General features: G+C 57.4%; 1 protein-coding gene and 2 pseudogenes across 3 annotated transcripts in view; 2 read left to right on the top strand and 1 right to left on the bottom strand.

The window, feature by feature from the left end:
- MED27 (mediator complex subunit 27) overlaps nucleotides 1-22,179 on the top strand; it is a 175,410-nt gene extending 153,231 nt beyond the window's left edge. For 2 of the 3 annotated variants that reach the window (XM_039862918.1, XM_039862915.1), the window contains 3 exons: nucleotides 2,016-2,057; nucleotides 19,247-19,324; nucleotides 21,648-22,179. In XM_039862918.1, the coding sequence (XP_039718852.1) occupies nucleotides 2,016-2,057; nucleotides 19,247-19,324; nucleotides 21,648-21,782 (255 nt within the window). In that variant the 3' untranslated portion in view covers nucleotides 21,783-22,179. The other variant, XM_039862916.1, reaches the window with a different exon arrangement.
- On the top strand, nucleotides 5,100-5,218 carry LOC120602772 (uncharacterized; annotated as a pseudogene).
- A 2,181-nt stretch (nucleotides 22,180-24,360) lies between the features above and the next one.
- LOC120602763 (uncharacterized) lies at nucleotides 24,361-24,479 on the bottom strand (annotated as a pseudogene).
- Between the last annotated feature and the right edge of the window lie 790 nt (nucleotides 24,480-25,269).

The following is a 25,269-nucleotide window of genomic DNA, read 5'->3' as shown; positions in this document are numbered from 1 at the left end:
CCGTTTCTCCTGAGGTTCCCTTCAGACGTTTCTGGAGGTAACGTGTCACTTTTCTCCCTGCGAATTTCCAACCTGTCAAATTAAAATTCTAATGCCTCAAGATTTTTTAAATTCTTGCCCCGGCAATTGGCTTAAGTGGGGGACAGTGACTGAAAATTGACACTATCTTTCTGGAGAGCCAATGAGCCAGAATGTAGAACGGGGAGGTCACTTCGCAGGCTTTTTGTAGACACGCAGGGAAGACTGGGACCAGCTCGGGGCCAGGGCAGGTAGACGGATGTGAGCGAATGTTCAGTGGATCAGAGTTCTTCCTGGGGTTTACTGGACTTGGGTTAGCCAAACCTGCTCTGCCCTGCGGGAGCCCTGAGGCTTCCTAACCTCCTCCACCGTGCCCTAACGCGTTTCAGACCCCGCGAAATTTACACCAAACTAATTGTGAACAGGAAGAAGCCGGGGAGAACTGAACAATGTCTCTTCACAGCCCAGCTTTCAGTTTCCAAGGACTGTTTTCAGAAAGCCGGGTTAGGGTGTCGTCCCCATGTCAGATGCAGCACTTCCTGTCTTAGATCTTCCCATCTGATTGCTTCTCATGCTCCCACGTGTCCCCAAATCAATAACACGACATGCAGGCTTCAATAGCCATGTCCAGGTTTCCACCCTGACCACTGGCCAACCCCAGAGGCAGGTTCCAAGAGGCCCATTGACCACGTGTTTCAATCTGCTCAGCTCCTGAACTCATACATTAAGGTGACTCTTCAGCACCGTGGGACGCACTGACGGCCCCTCTTTTAATCTGTGCTGTCCCCGAGCTCTCTCCAGTGCTGTACTGGGGGCCATCTTTTTTTCGCCGTACTTAATTTGTTCTTGAAATAGTGCGGAAGCATTGATTTGATTTATCGTGCAAACCTATGAAACCGAAGTGGTTTCGGTGAGCCTGTGCCACCGGAGTACACTCTACAGAACCAGGAGTGGCCGGCCAGAGGGCGAGCCACACACACCTTTCACCTCGGACCCCCAGTTCCCTCATTTGCGAACCAGCGGGCCCCCCAGATCAGGAGCTCCTGACCTGGCCAGCCCTTGCGGTGACACTGGAGAGCGCCACTAAACCAAGCAAATGCAGATTCTCGGCCCCACTCCAGACCTACTAATTTAGACATTCCTGGGGGCGGGGAGGAACCAGGGAATCTGTATAGGAAAAAGCAAAACAGTGTCCCCCGGGCCTTGATGCCAGCCAACACACCACTAGGCGAACCATCCGCGAAAAGCCTGGCTCTGGACGGCGTCCTGTGGGAGGAAGGTTGCTGATGGGACCAGCCCTGTGGGCGTGTTCTGGGGATGGGATGAGAGCGCGTGCGGAGGCCCCAGCACGCAGCCTGGCGCAGAGCAGGTGTCACCAGCTGGGAGCTGCTAGTTTCCCTCCTGATGCCTGTGACATGCTAGGTCCCGCACCAGGACTGTGTAAACAAAGTTCCAGGCAGTTTTAAACGCTATGAAAAATTTAAATTCCAAAAGAATAAAGAGAATCAAGACAACAAGTATGAGAATAATTTCAAAGTAACTGGGACATGCCTGTCTAAGAAGGTGACATCTGAATGGAAGATGTAGAAAGAAAGGAAGTATAGGATCCGCGTGAGGGTTTGTGGGAAAAGCAGCCCCGGCGAGGGGCGCAGGAGGTGCGAAGGTCCTGAGACGGGATTGACTGTGGCACGCTGAGCGGTGCAGGCAAACCACAGTAGAAGTCAAGGTTAGAAAGCCGAGCAAGGGCTCGGCTCATGGGGCCTTGGACACAACAAACGCCTCAAGCGGACTTCTCTATATCCCTTCATTTAGTCTCCTTAAATCACCAACGGGCTGATACAGAGGAATTTCAAGCAGGACATTTAAGATCCTTTCAACCCCAAGATTTTCTTATTCTGTAACCATATTTTTTTTCAAACAGTAGTTACAGTATCACTTTTTTAAGTCCAGAGTTCTAAAATTGATGCTAATGATACTTTTATCTCTTTTCCCCACAGCTCGATATATGGTCCAAATCTAACTATCAAGTATTCCAGAAGGTAAGTTTTACTCTTTGCTGCTTACTCAATAGGCATCAAGGTATGCTTTGAGGTATAAACTATCAGTCTTAAATCGCAGGCTTTTTAAAAAAGTGAAAAAACCAGACACGAAAGGCCACTCACTGTACGATTTCGTTTATATGATATTTGGAAAAGACAAAACCTTAGGGAGAGAAATTGGGTCGGCCGTGACCCGGGACTGGGAGTGAGGCTGGGAGACTGTCCGCAGAGGGGCACAGGGGGACGCCTGTGGGTGAGCAGCCGTCTGTGTCTTCGTGGTGGTGGTGATCGCGTAACTGTGTATGTTCCAGAACTCGGACTGTTCACCTACAAAGAGTGGATTAAAAGAGGCTTTCGAGCCGTTCCGAGCTCAGCCGGCAGGTTTTATCCTCAGTCTCAGAGCCCTCGTGGCCGACACGGGTTCCGCGGGGATGTGCCGAGGGAGGCGGGCCGGCCCCGCCCTCCCCCTCCCCCACTTTACACTCCGGTGACATCTCTTTCAGATAGCTGGTTCCCTCGTGAAATACTGTTTTGAAAATGTTAGGGGGAAAAATGCAGTGTGAGTGGAGAAAACCCATTTCACAGCTCCTGGTGGTGGAGAGGGCCCTCCCTGGACAGCGGATGCCCGGGGTCCACGAGGGTCCCCGCCACTGCCAGCTCTCGGGCCAGAGCCCCCGCAGGACACCGGCCACGCCCTTCCGTTCTCCTTCCTCCGTCTGTGCTTTCATCCAGCGCCCTTTTACCCTGTGCGAGGCTCTCTGCCAGCTGCTAGGACCACAGGGGAAAACAAGGCAGACAGAAAGTGTTAATAAATAAGATCACTCCAGGTCTTCGGTAGGAGCTGTGATCCAGAACAGCCGGTGGGGCCTCCTGCACACGGGTAGTCCCAGGAGGTCTTGGGGCAGAATGTAACCTGACACAGGAAGCGAGGGGCGGGGCGGCCGTTTGAAAAGCCAGGAGAACAGCTCCCCGGGTGATGGAGGCGTGATGGAGGCGGCAGCCCAGGGACCTCGTGCTGGGAGCCCTGGGACTGGAGAGTGCCAAGGGCCAGGAGGGGAGAGGCAGGCCGGGGGCCAGGCTGGGGCTTCTACGTCCTGGTGGGAATTTGGGTTTTATTCTCATTCGGTGCAAAACCATTGAAGGGGCAGATGCGGAGGACGGACATGATTTTGAAAGCTGGGTCCGCGTCATTCCTGCTTAAGAATCACGTCCAAGGCACGCCGGGGCGCTTAGCGTAGGGCCTGTCTTTTAATAGGAGGGTGAAATTCACCTAACGTAACATTAACCATTCTCGAGGGAACGATCCCATCTGTGGCTTTTAGTGCCGCCACCTCTGTCTAGTCTCAAAACTGGTGCGTCACCCACTGAGCGTAAGGCTTTCATAGGGGAAGAGCACAGTGGACCAGCCTCTCGTGGTGCTCCCCGTACGCCTCATCCCCTTGTTCCTGGACCTGGCTACTGGGAAAGGGTCCGCAGCGGACAGGTGCCTGGGCCCGGGGGCGGGATCCGAGGCCCGGCACCACACCTTCAGGGAGCCTGTAAAACACAGTGTCATGATCTTGTCACAGCTAAATGTAGTCTGCGCCCTCAGACCGGATACCGAAACAGAAAGAAGATATTACCGGAAGAGCTGGTGGAATCCAAATAAACTCTGGGGTTTGGTTCTAAGTAACCAATTCGGGTTTCCTAGTTGTGACGAATGTGCCAGGTAGTGAATGATGGTAACAGCGGGGCAGACCGGGCGAGGGGGTGTGGGAACCACGTGGACCATCTGCAGCTCTTCCGTCAGTCTAAAACTAACCCAAAACTCAAAGTTTAAGAAAGAAAATCGTGGTCTCGACTCTTCTGATGCTGGCTGCCCGGCGAGCTAGCCGGAAGCTGGAGGAGGGCGTGCCTCCGCCCTGGTCCGGAGCCCGAGGGGAGGAGCGCGTCCCCATGTCCTCAGGGGTGGGCTTCCTGCAGCCGCTCCGTCGTTCTCATCCAAGCGACCACACCCCTGCCACTGACTTGTCCAGCATGCACAGGGCCTCGGCCTCAAATGCTGGCTTCGTCCACGCCGACTGCTTTTGTCGGGTGTCCCCAGCGGCTGGTCCAAAACCCTCCAAGGAGAAAGAGTACTGGTCATCGTCTGCATCTCATTTCACTTTACTAGCGAGGACCAGGAAAATGATTCTTTGGTTCTTTTCTAACTGTTTCTCTTCACGTCCTCTGTGGTACCGAGGGGAGCATCGCACAGAAGGCAGGCGGCGACTTCAGGGCCCGTGAGAGCTGCAGACCGGAGCCTGGTATTTTAACAGTGGGCAGCTTCGCGAGGGGGGCTTACACATGCTCGCCTTTGTGTATACATCTTCTTAACGTTCTGTGTAGTGTTCAGTATTTTTGAATCAAGCAGGAAGTTTATTAGGAAGTCATAAAATCTGCGAAGCATAGATTTGGAGAGACTGTGCATTACCTTTTTATTTTTCCTCCCTGAAAAATAACCCGCCGAGCTCTAGGTATTTGTCTAAAACTACGAACACACGCTGAGGCAGTGTCTAAAATTTGATATTAGTTGGGGAGATTCAGGAGCACCTGCCAGTCCTTCCTCGTATTCATATAACGTGACTGGGGTGATAAAGAGGAGACTGGTAGGGATGGGCATTTTATGTCAGCTGGTGAGTGGCATTTGTCTGTGTGTGTGCAGAACCCTTTCTGAGATCCTTTATCATCCCTACCGTCACTTATTTGTAACTGAATGGACTTGACCCCCGACATTGACTGTAGAGTTGAAGGTCTCACAGCTTGGAGACAGTGAGCGCGCTTTCCCATTAGACCTGCAGGCAGATGCCGGCGAAGTCCATGTCCTTTTTCAGAGGCGGGTAAGAACCAGCGGGTTTAAGACTCTCGTGCTTCCTGCTAAAACCCCGTCGGCCCGCTGTCAGGTTCGGGAACGTACTGGGAAACGGTGTAGTGCGGAATGGGGCTCGATCTTTTATCAGTAAGGCTTTCAGCTAATTATCGTCACAAGGAAAGGGCTTGGGATTTTGTTTTTTAAAAAGCCCAGTCTGCAGCCACGCCACCCTGAACAAGCCCGATCCCGTCTGATCTCGGAAGCTAAGCAGGGTCGGGCCTGGTTAGTACTTGGATGGGAGACCACCTAGGAAGACCAGGTCCTGTAGGCGTAAAAAACAAAAAACATAAGGGACTGGTGGGCAGGCGGCAGCCCCTGCCCCTGCGCCAGACCGTGTCACAAGCAGTGCGGGGACCTCCGTGTCGGTTCCGAAGGCCTGGTGCAGTTCGCGGGGTGACGTCTGGCGTTTTTCAAACTCAAAATGCCAAGAGAGAAGGGTCAGGTGGCAGCGTTCCTCAGCTCTGCTCTTCAGTATCGGCTTTTCCTCGGGGTTCTGTTTTCCTCTTGTGCACCCACGTCAATCGCGGGTGTCCTGATGGGTGTGGCTTGCCGCGTTTCCCAGAAGGACGCTGTCTGAGCCCTGCGGTGAACGTCCCTCCTGTGCGTCGCATGCCCGCGCCCACCCGTCCAAGGAGAGCCGGCGGCAGCAGGCGAGCTCTCAGCAGCTTCCAGAAAAGCTCCGCCTGAGGCGGGACGAAGCGCTCCGGGGGAGCACAGTGACACGGTCCGGGAGGGTCCTTGGTCACCGACACAGGGCATCGCTCATGCAGAAGACGGTCCCCAGACGCCCGACCCCGACCGCGGTGGTGGGCGCTGTAACTGCTCCCCCTCCGAGGTGGGACAGCTGGGCCAGGAGCCACACGCCTCAGCTCTCCGAGGGTGGCTGAAGGGACCCTCCCAGCACCGCTCCGCCGTGAAGCCCAGGACTTCCTGTCCGGTGTTCACTGTGTGGTGGCAGTTACTGTGTATGTGCGCGTTTCCTGCCCACAGGTGGCAGCGGTGGCCACCGCAGAGCGAGGCCTGCTGGGAGGGCGGGAAGCCATCCCTGGTCTTTCCCCTCAATGTGACAGCCGGCGGTGGGAGTGGGGACTGCCTCGCAGAGCCAAGCCGAGCTGCCACTCGCCTTTTTATTTCTGGAAAATCAGACCGGGAGCTAAGAAGCGCGCGCCTGTCACATTCTCCCTGGGCCGCACCTGCCGCCCGGGATTAGAGCCGAGCACACGAGGTCCTGTCGCAAATCCTACCACGTGAAGCCGAACGCGGCTGCCTTTTGTCCGCAGCGGGGACTGCCAGCACGCGCGCTCTCCTTCTCATTAGACCCCTTACCCAGTCGCCGGCAAGGGCAGGGGGCTGGGGACAGCTCGCTGTGGGTCCGCAGCTGCCAACGGGTTCCCGTCATTTACCGCGGTGCCCAGAGGCTCTCTGCACTTCGTGCTGGGGCGAAGAAGCTTTTTATAGCCAGCGCGTCTCCCGCAGAGCAGATTCAGAGAATGGAACTTAGGAACGGGGACCGTCTGAAAGGGCAGAATCACAAAGAGCCAGGAAGGGTTTCAGGCGCGTCCATATTTTTCTGACACTTAAACTCTGCAGGGCAGTCGCCGTTTTGCTCTTCGACCTGCTCCTCTCAACACCGCGGTTCCTCCAGTGACCTAGGAGCAGTGAGATCACATCTGCAGCTACTTCCTGCGTGACATCTCGGCCAGGAGGCCGGAGAAGGGGGCGGAGGGTGTGCGCAGCCCCGGGGAGCAGGGGGGGACGGCAGAGACAGCGTCGGGGACTAGTGCCTGCTCCGCGGCCCTTTTATTCGGAGGTGAAGCACAGAAGTAGCCCAGGGGCGCCCAGCTCTTGGTCCAGCCGTTATTCCAGTGGCAGCAGAGGGAAGAGTGACCCTTTGAGACCTGCGCCACCGGCAGGACTCGGCTGCGCCTCGGCGGGCGGGCCCGGTGGCACGCAGTGTTCCGGGCGGGTTGTCACTGCTTCTCCGTCCCCACGTTCACTCGGTTGCTCTGTCACTCGCTCGTCCATACTCTGACACACGGACAGACCCCCATGTGGGGACAGACTTGTCAAGGGATGTTTACTGAGTGGCCACCTGGCGCTTTTCAGTGGAGACTGAGTCAGCCCTAGGAGAGTCAGTTCTCTGAAATTTTGGATGCGTCGAGCACCTAACATAAACCTTCTACCCAAACCGTATGTGACAGACCTGACTCGTCACGCGTACCTGCTGCAGTTTGCGTGTCGCCAGCGAGGCTCAGTAGCGAGTAGTCGTGAAGTTATTTTAAATCGTACACTCTGTAGTACCTACAGTTTGTTCCTACCAGCTCGTTTACGTTTCCTGTCACAAACCCTTCCTCAGATGCCACCGGTAAAGGCCTGGCAGAGGCTGCGGTTGTGGTGCCAGCCCGCAGGCCCCGTGCCCAGGCCCCGTCCTTCCACGTGTTTGGTGCCCGCCTCGGTGAGCTGTCGGCAGACACCCCACACCTGGGCGGACCCGCCGTCTCCAGCGGGGTCTTTTTCGTGTCGTAGGAGGGCCTTCCCCTTTTTCCAGATCCTTCGCTCTGACAGCCCCTTTTCCCTTAGATGCTGTTGAATTTGTTCCAACAAAGAGAACTTGTGTTGTAGACCAGTGTGGTGGCATTTGCATCCTTCTCTGAGTGTTCTGTTGCTGCCCGGTAAGGATATCTTGGCAATCCCAAATGGCCAAAGCCGTGAGAACAACTTTCTCCGGTACGAGGGCAGGTGGGCAGCTTGGTATAGGAAGACGAATTCCTGTCAGCAGGCCCCGCACGGTGACAGGGCAAGAGGAACACCTGCGGGAGCCCGCCGTTGGGCGACGGACAGTTCCAGCGTCTTCCCGAAGGGCAGCGCCTTCCTCAGCTGACAGCAGCCGGTATAGGCCAGGTCGGATAAGCAGGAGGAGCATAGGTGTGGACGTTGGTGCACGTCAGCCCGGGGGCCGGGGGCCCAGAATGACGGGGAGGGGCCGCGACGCTCACCTGCAGCTGAAAGCCTTTCATCACGGCCTGTCCTCGTAAGGGGCAATGGGACTAGTCCCAAGCGTCTAACCCCGGAGTAGGTTTGATCATCCGTCCTCCCCTTCCGGCAGCCCGGGTCCTGCCCTCTGCAGGACGGCCTCAGCCACTGCCGAGTGTGCTCGGGACCTAGCGCCTTGCTCAGGTCCCCACACGTACCCAGTTTTACGGTTACATGAGCAGAAAAGCCCAGCTCGCTGTGCCACAAGTGCTTAGTGGTTCCCTGCGCTTGAGGAGCCGCAGAGTGGCCGGCTCATCTTCACTGCTCGTTTCTTGTGGAGGGGCTGCCCGGCACTCCGATTCCCGCAGGGCAGAATCGACAGGCCACCTGCCCCTTCCTGAGCCCCCTGCCGCAGCCCGGCAGGCTGCCCAGTGCTGCAGGGAGCTTCCTGCCCGGATTCCAGCCGACGCTTCTCTCCCAGGCCCTGGCGACCTCCTCGCACGTTGCCCGCAGCGACCGTTCCGGAGAGAGGCTCAGGGCAGCGGCCAAGAGCCCTTCTGCTCACCCCTGCTCCTTGCCTCAGTTTCCTCGTTTGCGAGCACCTGCCTCACAGAACTGGTGCGAGGTCAGCCGAGGCCACAGGTTGCAGTGCAAGGTTAACTTCTAGCCCATGACTCCTCGACTTCTCGCAAGCTGTCGGTGGTGATCACTGTCCTCTCCTGAGGAAGTCCCCTCCCTCCCACTGTCTCTCGCCTCACTGGCCACTGCTCATATTTGCTGCCGCCTGTCTCTGGTCCCTCTGCGATGGACTCGGCAGTGAGTCAGGCAGGCCTGGGTGTCCGCCCAGCTCTGCTGTGTAGGACCAGCCGCCGGACCTGGAGCCGGGAACTTGGCCGCTCTTCCTGCTCGGGCCCCGCGCTGTTCTCCAGGCACATTCTCTCTTCTCCTGGTCAGAAGGTGCGCCACAGAGGGAACAGGCACCACGCTACAGCCACCCAGCACTGCCCTTGGGGCATCCCTGATGTGCCAGCCCCTGAAACAATCCCGTGGGTCCTGAGGGGCTGGTGGGACCGCGGATGAGCCCCAGGAGACAGCTAAGATCAAGGTTCCCCGCCCTGACGCCCCCTTCCCCCACCCGCCCAGCAGGGGTGGGGCAGGAGGCACCTGGCGCCGCAGCAGTGCAGCCACCTCTGGGCAGGGCTCACTCCCCGCTCTGCGGCCTCTGTTCTTCCTCCCGCAGACGCCTCGATTTTGATGGGGAAGCAGGTGGTGGTGTCTATTTTCTTGGGAGCCCAGGTGTCTCTAGATGTGCTTCTCTAACTGCAAGGCTGTTCCTGCAGAAAACGTTAGGGTACAGAACAGTTCAGGGATCTTCGGACTAGACTCTCCTGGCAGCCAGCAACAGAACGTGGCATGGCTCCGTCCTGGAAAGCATCGAACTCTCCTTTCATCTAAGTGAGGCGCTTAATTCCTTAGTCCCGGGAAACATTGAGAGCCTTCTACAGGAGCTCCCTCAGCCCTGTTCAGAGCCTTCTTCAGCAGCCCCTCGGCCCCGTGCGAGGCCTTTAGCAGTGTCCCCTTGGCCCTGTGCAGGGCTTTTATTGGAAGCAGGAGGCTGGTCAGGACCCTGGAGAGCTCCCTCGCCGCGCAGACTCTCTGCCCCCCGGGCAGTGCCACGTGATCTCAGCTTTTGCCACCTGCTAACCCCGCTTTCACTCTGCTCCCCTGACCCTACCAGCAAAAAATAAGTCAGAAGACTGTCACCTGAGTCATCCCCGTTCACTCAGGGCCCTGCCGGTGAGTGGCGTCACGCAGAGCCACCTTGAGCACCGTCCTCTCCTCGGAGGCCCTGAGTGAGGCCCGGGGAGGACGAGTGAGGCCACGTCTCACAGAGCACAGCCTGGGGCAAGCTGGGGGCTCCTGGTCACAGATCAGCAAACGCAGGGCTAGGGTGTCCACAGAGGGCAGGGTGGGACCAGGAGGAAGACCCCTGGGCTGAGTCTCAGAGGCAGATAGGGCCCTGGCACAGACGCTTGAGCGCAGACGCGGGGTCAGGGACGCGGGTCTGGGAGGAGCAGTCGCTAAAGCAGCTGGATCTGCTGGGTGTGACGAGACGCTGAAGGGGGACAACATGGGACCAGGTCACCCAGGGCCCCGCAGGCCAGGCCACCGTGTCTCGAAGGGCCCTGCAGGGGCTGGCCGCAGGGAAGCGTGTGTGTTTGGTTTTGCCTCTAGAGGCCATCCTCAGCCAGGCTGTATTCAAGGCTCACGGAGTCGAGGGGCTTCCCTTTGGGGTGTCATTGCCGTCTTGGCTGGGACTCCAAAGAGGGTCGGGGTGGAACCCCCCACAAAAACGAACAAAGAAAAACCCTTTTGTGGAGGCTGTGGTGTGTGCCACGGGCTGAGTTCAGCGCTTTATAAATGAGGTCGCACCTTTCTCAGACGGAGCTCGAACCCAGAGCAAGGCGGCACAGCAGCGTCTGCCGTCACCGCTCCAGCCCCGGCCCAGACCGCCCTGCCCCTGGTCTCCTCCCAGAGTAGCAGTGCCGGGCCCCACTGGGCGCCTAGAAGCCCTTCAGAGCCTGTGCAAATGGCCCTCCGTCAAGCAGAGAAAGAAGGATCAATCTGGCCTGAGTAAGCCCTAGTCCCCCTGGACAGCGACGCTCCTCCGCGGGCCTCAGGCCAGCTGAACCCGTGCTGTACGAGTCCCAGGAGCAGATTAGAGACTCGAGCCACATCGCAAAAGCTAAACCCCCTGCCTCTGCTCGCCTGCACTTTGACCCCAGCTCTACAAGCTTGTCTCTGCTCCGCTCCCCGTCGCCCGCCCCGTAGCAATGTCACAGCTGAATTCATAGCATTTCAGTCGTGAAATAATGATGGTTCCCCTTCTCATGGGAAGTACTTCCGGGGCTGTTGTAGACGTTCTTCATGAAAGCAGTGCTCATCCTGGGAGCGCGTGCTGGCGGGGATCGCTGTCCCTGAACACTTAACACACTGCGCTCACGATTTTGACTCCTGGACCCACAAAGAAATTTCTACTTTTGAGATTCCTAGTGTCTGTCTCCTTAAGGGTGAGTACGTCCTTGGCAAAACCCAGAGTAGAGACCTAAACTCTTGAGCTAAAAGTATATATGGTGAATGAAGATTCATTTCCATGAGTCATGGGACCAGCACGTGTACAACCAAGCAGCGAAGGTCTGGCTTTGCCCCCTGGTAGTGTGTGCCCCAGTCTCCCTGAAACCCACGAGCTTTTAACAGCACACATCCTGGCCCCCAGCCCAGACCACCTTCTGGAAGTGGGGGACAGTGCGCCCAGCCCGTCCTTGGAGCCCATGCTCCCTCACTTCTGCCCGTCTCGAGACGGGAAGCAGCCTTCAGTGCTGAGAACAGTGCCATGCTGACGGTCACCCTCCCCGTGGGCCGGTTCCTCCAAACCCTTCGTGGCGAGGACCGCACGAGGGTGATGTCCTGCTGGGGCACAGGCGGGCTCCTGCAGCGGGGCGGTACCTGCTGCCCGCTGGGGTTAGTTTGTCCTCTTTCAAGTAATGTCGCCACTGGTTGGCCTGGGGGTGGGGCTCGCTGGGCACGGGCCACCCTCACAGTGTGCGTCAGGCCCCGCAGCAGCGTCCACTGAAAACCAGACCTAGAGGCGCCCGGCCACGCCAGCCTTTTACCAAAGGCCAGAGGACAGAGTGGTGGTGCAGCCAAGGTAACTGATGCCGAGTTGGGGACTGCACCCCCGTCCCCTGTCAGCTCTGTGTCACCCTCCTTCCCGGCTCACCGCCTCTTTGTTCTCGCCAGTGCAAGCTGGGGGACCTTCCGCTGCGGGGTGCAGAAGCAGGGCGTGGCCAGAGGGAAGTTTCTCTGTAAATAAGCAGCTTCTAAACACTTGAGTTCTTCACTTTTCCTACTTTTTAGTCTGAGAACATACTTTTAATAGCCAGAGGCCCCAGCTCCCCCAGCTAGGTAGGGGGAGGCCTTGGGCCTCATGGGCCGTGTGCTGGCCGATCATGTGGCTCCGTGCCGTCAGTTCATTGCGTTAGGAAGAGCGCCCCATAACTGCCGGAGCCAGCCGGCACTGCCCGGTCGCAGTCCCGCCCCCTGGTGGTGGGAAGTGGGGAGTGGCCCACGGCCGCCTGTTCGCCTGTGGCTCCTATGCTGCTGACATCCAAATCACCTTGGGGAGCTTTTAACAACACAGGTCCTGGCCTCCAGCCCAGACCACCTTCTAGAAGCTGAGGGACGGTGTCCCCAGCCCGTCTCTGGAGTCTGTGCTGCTGACTTCTGCTGCACTGCCAGCTCTCCGCTCCGGCCCAGAAGCCCGCACACAGGCGGGATCAGGGACCCCCGAGGACAGTCCCCAGGCCACCCAGAAATATAGCTGTTCAAACAAGACACTGCGGGGGGACGAGAGGGTGTTAAGGCAGTTTTGTCCCCTTTGTCCCACCGATCCTTTCTGCGTGTCACCACTGTCCCTTGGTCTTGTTTAGTGATAAAGAGCAGAGTCTGGTCGCCATAACGCCTGTGCTCTGGGGGGCTGCCCTGAAGCAGGAAACAGACCCGGCCCTGTTCTCTTCGCCCCAGGTGGAGGGCACTAGTGGGAAGCAGAGTGGGCTGAACTTGGGAGGGTCGTCACTGCGACAGAGGACCCCGTTTTTAGCACTGTGCTTCTGATTTCCGTTGGTCAGCATGCGCACACACCTGACCAAATGCTCCTGGCTTTCATTTGTCCTGTTTTCCCTTCATTCAGCCAGGCAGGGAGACTCTGCAGTCCGGGGGTCTTGGGGACTCACCCGTGTCTGTGTCGGGCCCTGTTCAGGGTGGCGGAAGCTTCCAGCAGGGAGGCAGAGGGGAAGCTGTGGAAGTGGCTGGAGACGTGGGTGGAGTCCACCCGCGCCCCAGGTCTCCAGGGGAGGAGAGGGCCTGGGCGTGCCACCTCCCCCCACCCCACGGCCTCTGCCCACCCGGAGACTGGAGTGGGGTGCCCTCCAGGCTCGGCCCGCGCGGCCACTCAGGAACTGTGTGGCTTGGGCAGCCCCCTGGGACCTGGATGTGGGCATTCTCTTGATGGCGCAGTCACGAGGTGGCCGTGCAGATCGCAGCGAGGTAAAGACATGATGACTCCCATCTGGCGGGCACGCGGCTGGTCAGACACTGTTCGAGTGGCACATGTAATCCTGTCCAAGGTCACATGGCTCCTGAGTGACAGGCCAGAGCCAGGCCCATGCTGTCTGGCTCCGGAGCCTGGGCCCTCGCTCGGGGCAGATGGCCTGGACATTGGCGTGGACTGCCTCTGTCGCTGCGGGCAGTTCACGGCCGCCGTGGCTGCAGCGGAAGGAACTGGTCGTCTCCGACGTGGCCGCTGGCTCTGGCGTGGCGGCAGCTTCTTGCGCACGGCGTGAAGGACGCTCCAGGACGGTTGCTTTGACCGGCGTCTCCTCCAGCGTGTTGCCTGGCAGCTGTCAAGGTCTCCGGAAAGATGCCTTCCTCCTGCCTGAGCCTCGTCCTGGGGGTTTGGGCGCTGAGGGCCTTCCCCACCTCTTTGCGCTTGGGAGGGGGGACTTCTGTAAGCGCATGGGGTGGGGGAGGAGAAAGCAAAGTGGGTCGCTGGTGGACGGCGGACATGGCACCCCACGCAAAATAAGTCACCTGCAGTCCAGCCCCGAGACAGGAGGAGGCGCAGCCCAGACCCAGAGCATCTGCCCGTTTCCCTTTGCCTGGAGGTGGAGTGGGACATCACCTGTGGAGCCCGGGTTGTTGACTCCCGCCCCTGCTGGGCACAAGCAGTCACTCCCCCGCCCGCCTTTGCGGGTCCCTCTCTTGCTGGCCTATTGTTACTTTCCTGTCTTTTCTCCCTTCCTCTCCTGGGGCCGGCCATTGACTTTGATCCTTTCAGGAGCTCCTTTCAAACCCGCACTCACTGGGGAGCGAATGGCTTTCCTGTCTGGGAGCATCAGTGCCCTTCCTGGGCCCGGCTGCCAGGCGGGGCGGCTTTTATCTCCCGGTGGAATCTCATTAGCGGTACAAACTACTGGCCGGGGCGGCCGGGCCGGCACGCAGTCGATTTAAATTAGTTAATAGCAATTTTGTTGTTGTCGTTGTTGCCCTCGGCCTGTTTTCTTCCACGTGGGATGCTGAGAGAGAAAAAAAAAAACACCTTTGTTGTTGAAAACTGTAAAACAAACAAACAAAATAGCGCAGGTGGCATGCTTTGACGAAAGGCAGAGGACCGAGCCTTTGGAGTTCGGTCCCGGGAACCGAGGACCAGCAGCGGATGAGTTTGGGAGGGAGGGTGGGGAAGCAGCAGGTGAGTCAGCTTTGTTTCCCTCTGCTAAAATATTTCTGTAATTGGTGGTGGCAAATTGAAGAAATTAAATGATTGTGTCAGTACCGGAAAAAAATGCCACCATTCGGCAATTCAGGGAGCTCTTTATACTGGACCTTTTGAAAAAGAGTCTTCGTGTGGCCAGATCGCCCACCGGTGACGGAAAGGCTAATGAGGGGCCCGGCCTGGGGCCAGACGCCACAGCAGAGCTCAGGCGCAGGACGCCAGCTGTGTCGGGGGACACTTGCCGGTCAATTCAGTTCGCTCTGCTCTTCAGCAGCCGCAGTGACAGACGTAACCGTGCCTCGCATCGGAGCTCTGGCTCTCTGAAGACTTCACCGGGCCGGGAGGTGGTGGCAGATGACACCTGGGGCCCCTGGGCTCAAGCAGCCACTGCCCCTCATGTCCAGGTGACCTTGGGCGTCTTCCCACCTCTGTGGAGTGGAAAGGAGTAGCAGCCACCTCGGTCACCAGGGTGTTAAGGGCAAGGGGACATGTGTCATGCGCTCGTTAGCATGGCAACACGGTAGTCGCTGATCTTGGGGTCGGGAAGACCCAGCTCCCACCAGTGCCTCCGGGGAAGTACTTCCCCGCTACCCCCAACCCGACCCCCTATTCCGCCACCACCCCCCATGGGGGCTTGTCCTGAGTCAGGAGCAAGTCGAGCTCTCCTTCGGATTTGTGCTCCTTTGTTTTCTGCCCCAGAATCAAGTGCCCTCCCCTTTGGGGGCTTTTTCCCATCATGTCTTGAACACTCTGCTACCTGGCTGCTCTGAGCCCGGTCCCTCGCCAGCAGCCCGGGTGTTACCTGGGAGTCTGTTGGAAATGTCCAGTCTGGAAAAAGCCCCACCCCAGGCCTACTTAATCAGCTCTGCTTTGCAGCGGCCCCAGGGGACTGTGCTCATTATGTTTGCATCCTTCTGCATTTCGCATCCCTAAGCATAGGTGCAGAGACCAGCTGGCTTTCTGGGCCCCATCCCAGAGGTTCTGATTCTGGGCCTGCAGTGGGGCCGGAGAACTCGGCGATGCCAGCGCTGCTGGCCCATGGACCACATTTCAAACAGGACTGTTCTGGAGGGGACATCTTACGGACAGGAAATAAGTATCCAGGGAGGATGTGTCTGTGCAGCTGTAGCGAGCGAACTTCGCCGTTCGTGCCATTCAGACAGCCCAAGTCTGTTTCTCGCTCACGCTACACACCCATCCTGGGTCATCACAGGGCCGGGCTCCTCACTGTCACTCGGACCCGTCTTAACAGGCTCTGCCATCGGAGTGAGTGGCTCCCGGCATCGCAGGAGAAGAGGGCGTGGAGAAGCCACATTTGCCCTTCACTGGCTCCCAGTGGAAGCAGCACGTTCCTTCTGCCTCCCGACGCATTGGCCGGAACTCTCCACGTGGCCCAAGCCTAAGCGGAAAGGCCCATGTGTCAGGGAGGACGGGAGAGCTGGCAGCGAGCCCAAGGAGCCCCTGGACCAAGGATAGTCCAGGACCACCAGCAAGTTAGGGGCGGACCAGGGCCCACAGTCCTCAGCTCCCGACCCCGTGGAGGTCCCTTTTTCTGTCAGCACACATGTTGAGAACCTCCATGTCAGGCACTAGACAGGGTCTCTGGCCTCTCGGAGTTCACAGTCAAGTTAGGGAAACTGATATTAAATAAAAGATCTGAGTGAGAAGACAGGACCCACTTGGGGGATTCTGGGGGGCCTCCCTGAGCATATGGATCTAAGCAGAACTAGGCAGGTGGGTGGGGAGGAGGTGGAGCAGGGCGTGGGGGGACTGAAACTCAGAAGGCAGGTGAGAGGAGAGGATGCAGGACCAGGTCCCGCAGGGTCTCAAGTGCCAGGTCCACGTTTCTGGGTCGTGCCCTAGGTGAGTCCACCTGCTCCGAGAGGGTTTCAGCAGGAGAGGGACATGGTTAGATGTGCAGCTTCGTAATAATCACTAAGGCTCATGGAACAGCACGTACACGATACTTTAATCTTCACAGTTATCCCACGGGACGGGCACTGTTTATTGTTACCCCCACTTTCCAGATGGGAGAACCGCAGCTAAAGAGGGCAAAGGAGCTCGCCCAAGGTGGCATCGCTGGGGGAGGCGGAGCCAGAATTCAAACCATGAGCCCAGAGCCCCTCCCCCACTGCAGAACCTTCCTTCTGAGAGCCACGTCGAGGCGGGACTGGGGGATGCGAGAGCAGGCGGAAGGAGCTGGCCGGGACCCGTCTGGTCACCCTACAGGGAAAAGCGGCAGCTTAGACCGTGGAGCGGGAAGAAAGAAGGATTCGTGACAAATGATTTGTCACGGTGAGACTCAGACGACTGAGGGCGGCTCCGGGCTTGGGCCCTGGGCGGAGGGCGGTGTCGCTGTGAGAACACAGGTGGAGGTCAGTCCCTGTCACTGGCGTGATGTCTTGCCTGGCATGGCCCCTGGCAGCTATCAGAACCCAGCCAGAGCCGGCGCGTCCAGAGGCCAGCTAAGGGGTGGGGAGAAGATGGCAGCCGGCTCGCCAGGCCAGGCACCGGCGAGCAGGGGGATTCGGGACGGATTCTTGGCAGCGTTTGGGGAGAGACCCTAAACTGCAGAAGCCCCCGGGGCCAGGCAGGTAGCATGAGTGAAGCAGACCCTGGGGACACCGGGCAAACTGCAGGTGCACGGCCACCCGAAAGCCTGTCCCTCCTGGGCTCCCGCCGATGGCGGCCACTTGGGTATGTCACACACGATGGTTAGGAGCGGGGCCCTGCGCCAGCACGTCACACGGTTGGACTCATTTCCCCCTCACAGTGACCCGCGAGTCAGACGTCCCGTGGCCTCCCCCAAGTCCTCTGGCACTCACGAGAAGCCAGAGATCCAAGTCAGGTCAGGTTTCCTGAACTTCAATGTTGGTCATTTGTGTTAAAAATTGTCAAAAGAAAAGCAAAGACCGTGCACAGCTAAACAAAGCATCCCGGCCTGGGCGGCGGCCTCTGGGTGTCCACTGTGATTAGAGAGTCAGGCCCCAGGCCAGGCGCTCGAGCTGCTGAAATAGACGGACCTAGGCTCATGCCAGGAGACCCGGGGGGGAGAGGGACCTTCGGCGTTGGGAACGACAAACACCCAGAGCTAGGGGCCGGAGGGCCACCAACAAGCAAAGCCAGCCTGGCGTCCCTGCTGTGACAGCGGTCATGTGTGGGATAGGGCTTTGATGGGGGCATTGCAAAATAAATGGTGGAGATAGGAGAACGAGTTTTCCAGAAACTTCCTTTTCTTTATAATGGCAAATGTGATTATAAGGAATGTCTTATCAGCTTTTATAAAATGGCACTTGTGTGTTTGTTGCTGTGGTTCGTTGTTATTTTGGCAAGGCGTGTGGATGGGGAACAACCAAGCCTTTAAGCCCGGGTACCAGTGGGGTCGAGTGTGCTTTGCTGCTCTGTAGCAGTTAATTTCACCCCACCAATCACCACCTGCCATTTTACCAAGTTTTTACTACTGTTTAAAAAAAAAAAAATTGCTCATTTTAGAAAGCTGTCTGTCAGAAATGCTTAAAATAAAAAGTCTTTGCGCTTGAAGGAATAAGTACCATTTATCTTGAAAGTCACGTGGGTAAGAATTTCTCAGCGTTGTTACCTACGTGACCTGTTTGCTGTATTTGCAGAAAGGCCAGTACAGGTGTTTCTGGTACATGGCCTTTCGTAAGTGAGCATTTTTAAGTTTACTTCTTTATTCAACAGCTATGTATCGAGCACCTACTAGATGCTGGGTGACGTTAGGCCTTGGGGACGCAGCGTGATCCCACACAATTCACCCAGCAGTGTTCACCAGCCACCAAGCAGGCCATGGCAGTCCAGTGGGGGTAGAGAGCAAGTTCAGGGCCAGAGAGAGGGGAGGTGGGCTTCACGTGCACCGCCGTTACACCCAGGGGAAGCTGAGGCTCAGCGAGGGACCGCGAGGGTTCCGTGCACTGGGGAGCCTGCGTCCTCACTCTTAGGGGTGCGGCCTCCTGACCTTGAGTGCGGGGCCTGGACCAGCCCTTCCGGTTCTCTCTGCCTGGCTCAACTGCTCGGAGGCCCTTAGCACAGTCACACAGCGTTCTGGCGGGGGCTGGAAACTGACCGGTCGACACGGGCGGACCCGTGTTTGTTCTTGTGCACAAAGTTTCACTTTTTTTAACCACAGCATTTGTAACAGCAAGAGTCCCTAATGAGGATAAGCAAATAAACCATGTGTTCGAACATAACCATCAAATTAGATGTGACCTGTTAATTTGCTGATTGATGGCAGGCATTAGCAATCTGTGGTGTCATCAAATTTCAGCGACAAGGGGTCTTAGACCAGCCCTTTGTTTTTCAGAGGGCTCATTGGGCCCCAGAGAGGGGAGGGGGTTGCACCCGGTGTGCGGGCCTCCGGTCCCCACTGCCTCTAGTGGAGCTGGAAAAGCCTCTGCCTGGGACAATGGGCGTGGCCTGCCCGCTGCTAGAGACGGACGCACCCTTCAGAGAGCTGTGTAGGGGCCTTGGGAGGGGTAATAATAGTGAGGCCTAAGGGGAAGATCATGAGAAATTACCAGATTCCTGATCGTAGAACCTACACAGCCACACATAATGAGACAGAATGAGAACGAGAGGAAGGAGAAAGACCAATTCTGCTGCTGGATGTGGGCGATCAGAATCGCCCCATCGTGCCCCTTTGCAGGGCTGGGCCCGCCCCCTGTGACCCCCACGCCTCGGCCTCCGGCCACCCGCGCCCCCCCAGGTGCTCCAGCCAGCCCGTTTCCAGACGCTGGCACGTCCTGCGCTCCACCTGCCTCGGGCCTGGCTGCCCTCCTCCCTCCTGCACGGCGCCCCCTCCCCGCCCCAGCTCCGCCGACCAGTTCTCCCGCTCAGATTTTATTTTAGATGTCCTTTCCTCCAGGAGGCGTTTGCTCAAAGGCAGGCTTGTCTGTCATCTGGAACGTGTGCGTCCGTCCCGTTGCCTCGTGCCGGCCTGGAGTGGGCTCTAACTGCGGTCTCTGTCCCCGTCCCCAGGTGACGGACCACGCCACCACCGCGCTGCTGCACTACCAGCTGCCCCAGATGCCCGACGTTGTGGTCAGGTCCTTCATGGTGAGTGGCCCGAGGGCTCCAGCCCCCATATAACCCTGGGAGAGCGGGCGCTGGGCAGGCAGGGGCTGCCTCCTCGGGTCTTGCAGTGGGAGACGGCCAGCCACCCGGAGCCGGGGTTTCCTTAAGCTGGGGAGGGACCTGGGAGAAGCCGCTCCGGCTTAATCACCCGGTGCCCTCCTGCTGTCGCCAAGCAGTTATGTCCAGCACGGTTCCCAGCACCGATTTCGTCAGTAGATGTTTATTGAGCGCCAGGCCTTGTGCTTGGCGCTGAGCAGGTTGCAGTGACTAAGACAAATCTTGCTGTTCCCCCAAGGCATTTAGTCCTTAGATTTTCAGAGTCAGAGCTCGGGGTGCAGAGTGACCCCAGAGCAGCTGGTCCACGTGCTGCTGGAGGCAGCTCCTGCCAGCTCTCGTGAAATGTTCAGGATTGTGCAAGCTGATCGTTCAGCCATTGGTAGCTTGGAGTCGAACCCCGGCGTTCACACCATGGAAACGCTACCAGGCAGGACTCGCCCCCACCAGCGCACTGCTGCCTACATCCATCACATGACCACCGTGGCCTGAGCAGGGCCGACAACGGGCTCTGCCACATCCTGACAGGACCGGCCAGCTGTTCGAACGTCATGCTGACACGGCTTTAAGCGCTCATGTCAATAGGCTCCATCTTCCACTGCTGCTGAAACTCCCTCTTTAATTCATGCTAGAAAGACTGCCAGTTAGAGACCCTACTCGAAGGACTTACTCGTTAGCAAGTCCAAATCAGTGTGGACAGCTCGGGGGACTGTTGCTCCTGCCATTCATCCGGTCACGTTTGCCTCAAGAGTTAAGCTTCTTAAAGGGCCTGTAGCTCAGGGGTCCCCAGCCCCCAGGCTGCAGACCAGTGCCAGTCCACAGGCCTGTTAGGAACCAGGCCACAAAGCAGGAGGTGAGTGGCGGGGTGGGGGGTTAGGGGTTGGAGCAAGTGAAGCTTCATCTGCATTTGCAGCCGTTCCCAGCACCAGCATCACCACCTCAGCTCTGCCTCAGATCTTCAGGCATCAGATTCTCATAGTAGCACTGGTCCCTGGTGCCACAAAGGTTGGGGACCGCTGCCGTAGCTCATTTCTTAGAAGACACGAACCTGGCTTCACGGTGCTGGGGAGGTGGACGAGCAAACCCAGTCGCTCAGCAGGGCCGTCCACGTGGTGCTTCACTCGTGTGTCGAGAGGACGAGTCACTCAACCGTCTGCAGCGAGCTCTTCCGCTTCTGAATAGATGCAGAGGTTTGCTTTTTAACCCGACATGCGGTGACACCCACTTTCCTTGGGTGACTGACTTTGGGATTTGGGGAGGATTTGAGCTAGATCAGCCCCGGAGGAGAAACAGTTTAACTGTTGATCCACTCACCCCCTCCTGTTTATTGCCCAAACCTCCAACACCTGGCCTTTGGAAGGGGGACAGGCTCAGTGGGCTCTGCCACCACGAAAGCCACTGTGGTGAAGACGGAAGGATTTGTCGCAATAAATTCGGTCCCCCTCTTCAAAGAACAGTTTTCTCTTATCGACGTAATCTCAGGAGGACGTTAAATGACAGGACTCGTGTGCCCCTGTCACAGGAAGAACTTACCTGTTGTGTAGGGTTCGGGTCGCGTGGGTTTTTCTTTTTTGGTAGCGAATCTCCTCGAGTTCAAGAATTGAGTTATGAGTCTCATACTTATGTATGATGCCCGAGAGAACTCTGCACTCTGACCCACACGAGTGTGTATTTGCCGCTTATTACGTTATTTGGTGGCAGCGGGTTGTCCCCGCCCTCCCCCAGGCGTGTCAGGCCTCATCGTGACCGTGAGAGATGACCTCTGAAATCTGATGAGAAAGGAGACATGTTGACCTCAGGGAGAAGCCTCACATGGACGTCTGCGCAGCATCTTCCTCCGCACGCACCTGTGACCACTTCTTGGCCGTGAGCAGGAGAGGATCGATACTAATATTCAGAAGACTCAGGACTCAGAAATGAAATGTGGCCACATGCGGCCCCCCAAGCCACAAGGCTGTGGGATGGGTCACAGCCCCTCCTCCGGGAGCACTTCCTGCCTTTGAGAGTACGAATTTCTATTTAAAACCTCCCCCAGGTGGGAGGGGCCGGGGCAGCGGCAGCGCTGAGAATCAGCAGTGTTGTGACCTTGCCGTGACCTCCGCATGCGGCCTTCTGTAAAATCACGGGGCATCTTCTGGAGTCACAGCCACCTCGGGTTCTCTGTCCCCGAGGCCACTGGGCTCAGACAGGAAGGCTGACGCTGGAGGCGCCCGCTTCCGTTTCTTTCATTCTCTCCTTACTCTCTTTTTAGACCTGGTTAAGAAGTTACATAAAGCTGTTCCAGGCCCCGTGCCTGCGCTGCGGGAAGTTCCTGCAGGATGGCCTTCCCCCAACATGGAGGGACTTCCGGACCCTCGAAGCCTTCCACGACACCTGCCGGCAGTAACGCCGCCCGCCCTGCCGCCGGCAGCTTCCGGGGGAGCCCCGAGCACCCCAAGGGCTCGCCTTTCCTCGCCACCTGGCGTCCGTGCAGCCCCTCCCCGCCTTTGTAAAACAGCATGTTCGTTAAGGCCGAGCTTCCGGGGCGACAGGTCCCGTCTCCGTGTGCAGGCGACCAGTGAGACACGTTAGCCGGCACGTGGAGGGCAGAGACCTTCTCGGAACTCAGCACAGGGGAGTTACGCAGCATGTCCTTCCGTGTGTGTGAGCGGTGTCGGGGATCGACCCCCAGGGCCCGTGTGCCGCGTCCTCGTGTAAGCCCTCGTGCTCACAGATGGTGTCGTGCTGGGCGTTTTGTTGTGTAACTTATTTTTATAAACAATAAACCTTTGTACCCAGGACAAGGTTTTGTCTCCTGTTTCTTAAAGCACCTTGTACGTTCGAATCAATGACCATGTGAGCAAATCTGGGCCTCTTGAAGAAAAAAATTAGTAACATCTGCATTTAAAACATAGTTCTCTCTGAGGACACATGTCCCTGCTTCTTGCTTTCGGGAGAGAGGGCAGTGTTGACAAATACTCCATCCCAAAGACGTTTTGGCGGCTTGAAAAACGGAATGTCCTTTTTGAAGAAAAAAGTGCACAGATGTTTCTTTTTACTAAACCAGTAACGCACACACCCCAAAGGGAAAGGGATCTGCCCGTGTCGCCAGCAAGAGCCGTGGGAGCAGGCCTGACGGGTGTGCCTGAACGTCACTGCGCAGATTCCCGCCCAGTCTGCCGAGTTCGCTCAGGGCCACGAGCCCAGCTCTGAAAGCCGTGGCCTCAGTTTGTACGGAGAAGCGTTGAGCTGGCGAACTGCCTGAGAAGGACGGGGACGCCTCCCAGAGCTGTCCCGGCCCAGCCCCTGCAACAAGTTACGCCGTCCTTGCAATGAACTATGCCAGAGATGCCACCTTCTGACATGTCCAAAAGCATGGGTGGCTCCTACCTGGATTCCAGTGCCACGCAGACTCTCCCCCACCCACCCCGACCCCCACCAGGCTGAAAGGAGCCGGAGGGCGGAGGGGCCTGAATGGTGGGAGCGATAAGACAGCGCCGCTCCAAGTGTGGTCACAAAGCCTCGGGCTCCCCCCACAGACCGACTGAGTCAGGTGCCCTGGACGGGGAGGCCAGCAAGCCAATTAGGCATCAGCCTCCCCGGTGACGGATGCGGGCCCGACAGAGGTGGCCGTGCCATCAGCACCCGACCTGGGGAGCTGTGCTGGGCGGCATGGTGTGACGCGGGCGCGTTGACGTGCAGCGGGTGACCTTAGATGAAATGCTGCGGCTCATCACATTTAGGCTGCCAGTGCTCAGAAGATGCACCATTATTTTATGAACCACTAAGAAAGGAAAACACGCTGCCAATTAAAGCATAGCACAGGCCTAACGATGAGCCTGCATGACACGTGGATCAGTCACGCCAGCCTTTCATTGCTCTGAAATTTCTTTCATCTCCTCCAAGGGGGTTGGCATTTTCTCCTGCCTCGAGTGTTATTGTCGGTCGTGTGACAGGCACCTTCCCAGGCTCCAGCCACAGAACACGACACAGCCTCACTGATTCACAGGTAGCTCCCCATCTCTGGTCCAACACACGCTCGTCTGTCGCTTTGTAAGAAAACACAGAACCGAGGACCTCGGGTACCTACAGCAGCCCCGTATCCACCTTTCCGCTTCCCACGGTTTCAGTTTTCCCTGGTCAGCTGCAGTCTGAAAATACTAAATGGAAAACTCCAGAAATAAACAGTTCGTAAGTTTTACATCACGTGTCGTTCTGAGTAGTGCGACGACGTCTTAGATGGTCCAGCTCCCTCTTGCCCGGCACGTGGACCGTCTCGTCCAGCGGCTCCCCGCCCGTTAGTCACTCAGTAGCCGTCTCGGTCATCAGATCGGCTGTCACCGTACCCCAGTGCTTCTCTCCAAGTCGCCCTCCGTTTGCTTCGTGGCTCCGGAGCCATTCTCAGATTTCCATTGCAGTATGTTGTTGTAATTGTCCTATTTTATTACGTTATGGTTATTAATCTCTGACTGTGCCTCACTTGTGAATTAAACGTTATCATAGGCGCGAACGTGTAGGAAGAAGCATAGTCTCCACAGGGTTTGGTACTCTTCACGGTTTCAGACACCCACTGGGGGTCCCAGGATGCGTCCCCCGCGGATGAGGGTCCCTGCCGTCATAACAGTTTGTCTCTTCGCTGCACATTTTTTTGAAGATATTTAAATGGCAAGTAGACCGACCCCGTACAGGACGATAGGTGCACGTACTCATGTGAAGTGACAACAGTGTGGCCAGAGATGGAGCATGTGCACGTGACAAGGACGTCGTGAGTGCCAGCTGGCTGACAGCACACGTGAGAGATGTTCAAATGTGAAAAAACAGCCCCCTGACAGCCGGCGTGCCCGTGGGAGCGGGGAATCGCATTGTTAGAAGCCGTTTGCATTCTTACCCGTTTGACTCTCCTGATTTCTGCAGGTCCGAGCGGGTCCCCGTCGGTCCCAGTGGCCTCTAACTCCCGCCAAGCCCTCTTTATTTATTTTTTACACCTACAGCAGCACCTGGTCTTCCTAGGTGGTCTCCCATCCAAGTACCAACCAGGCCCGCCCCTGCTTAGCTTCTGAGGGCAGACGGGATCGGGCACGTTCAGGGTGGCATGGCCGTAGACTCATTTTCGGAAGAGTGCAGAGCCTTGGGCAGGCGGTAGTTTCTACTTAGAATTGAATGACTTTTAATTCTTTTTCTGTGTCATCTTTAGTAATACTTTCTATCTGTGGCAAACGATACCTGTTTCCCATTTATGGGAGCGATACAAAGTTTCCGTTTTAAAGGCGGAAAAATAGTGAGACCATCGAAGAAAAATGTTAAGTAATAGCCCAGGGCGAGTGGGACGATAGCCAGTAGTACGGGGGGGGCGGGCCCGTGACTGGGGGCGGACACACGAGGGCCAGTACCTGGCCTCCGGCCTCCCGCGTCCAGTCACAGGAGTCGGACAAGCCCCTCTCCCTCATTAGACCCCAGCCCTCTTCTGTAAGGCGCAGGGTTGGTGGTCCTGTGAGGGTGATGGAGGAGGGCCGGAGGGTGCTGGGGGCTTCGAGGGAAGCCAGCATCGTCCATGAGTGATGGTCACGGAGGCTGGGCCCGGTATGCGGGCGATGCGTGCTATTCTGCTTCTCTCTTTATATTTTTACTTTCCCTAATTAAAAGAGGGGGAAAGACATACAGGGTTTGGGCCAGTCGACCTCTAAGGCCCTCCCTTCACTGATAGTCCTGAGAAGAGGAAGCTGAAAGGGACTGTGCCACAGGCTGGACCCGTGAGAGGGACAGGAAGGGCCACGAGCTCCTTTGCCGAGTCTCCGAGCGCTTGGTGCTTAAGGACACAAACCAGAGAGACTGGCCCTGTGCGTCAGCCATTAAAATAGAGCGTCTTGACCTGGGGTTGGCAGAAGCAGGCTGGG

This window comes from Pteropus medius, unplaced genomic scaffold (genome assembly GCF_902729225.1).
Source record: "Pteropus medius unplaced genomic scaffold, Ma_sr-lr_union100, whole genome shotgun sequence".
Classification (NCBI taxonomy): Eukaryota; Metazoa; Chordata; class Mammalia; order Chiroptera; family Pteropodidae; genus Pteropus; species Pteropus medius.
This window is presented reverse-complemented; position numbering and strand designations above follow the sequence as displayed.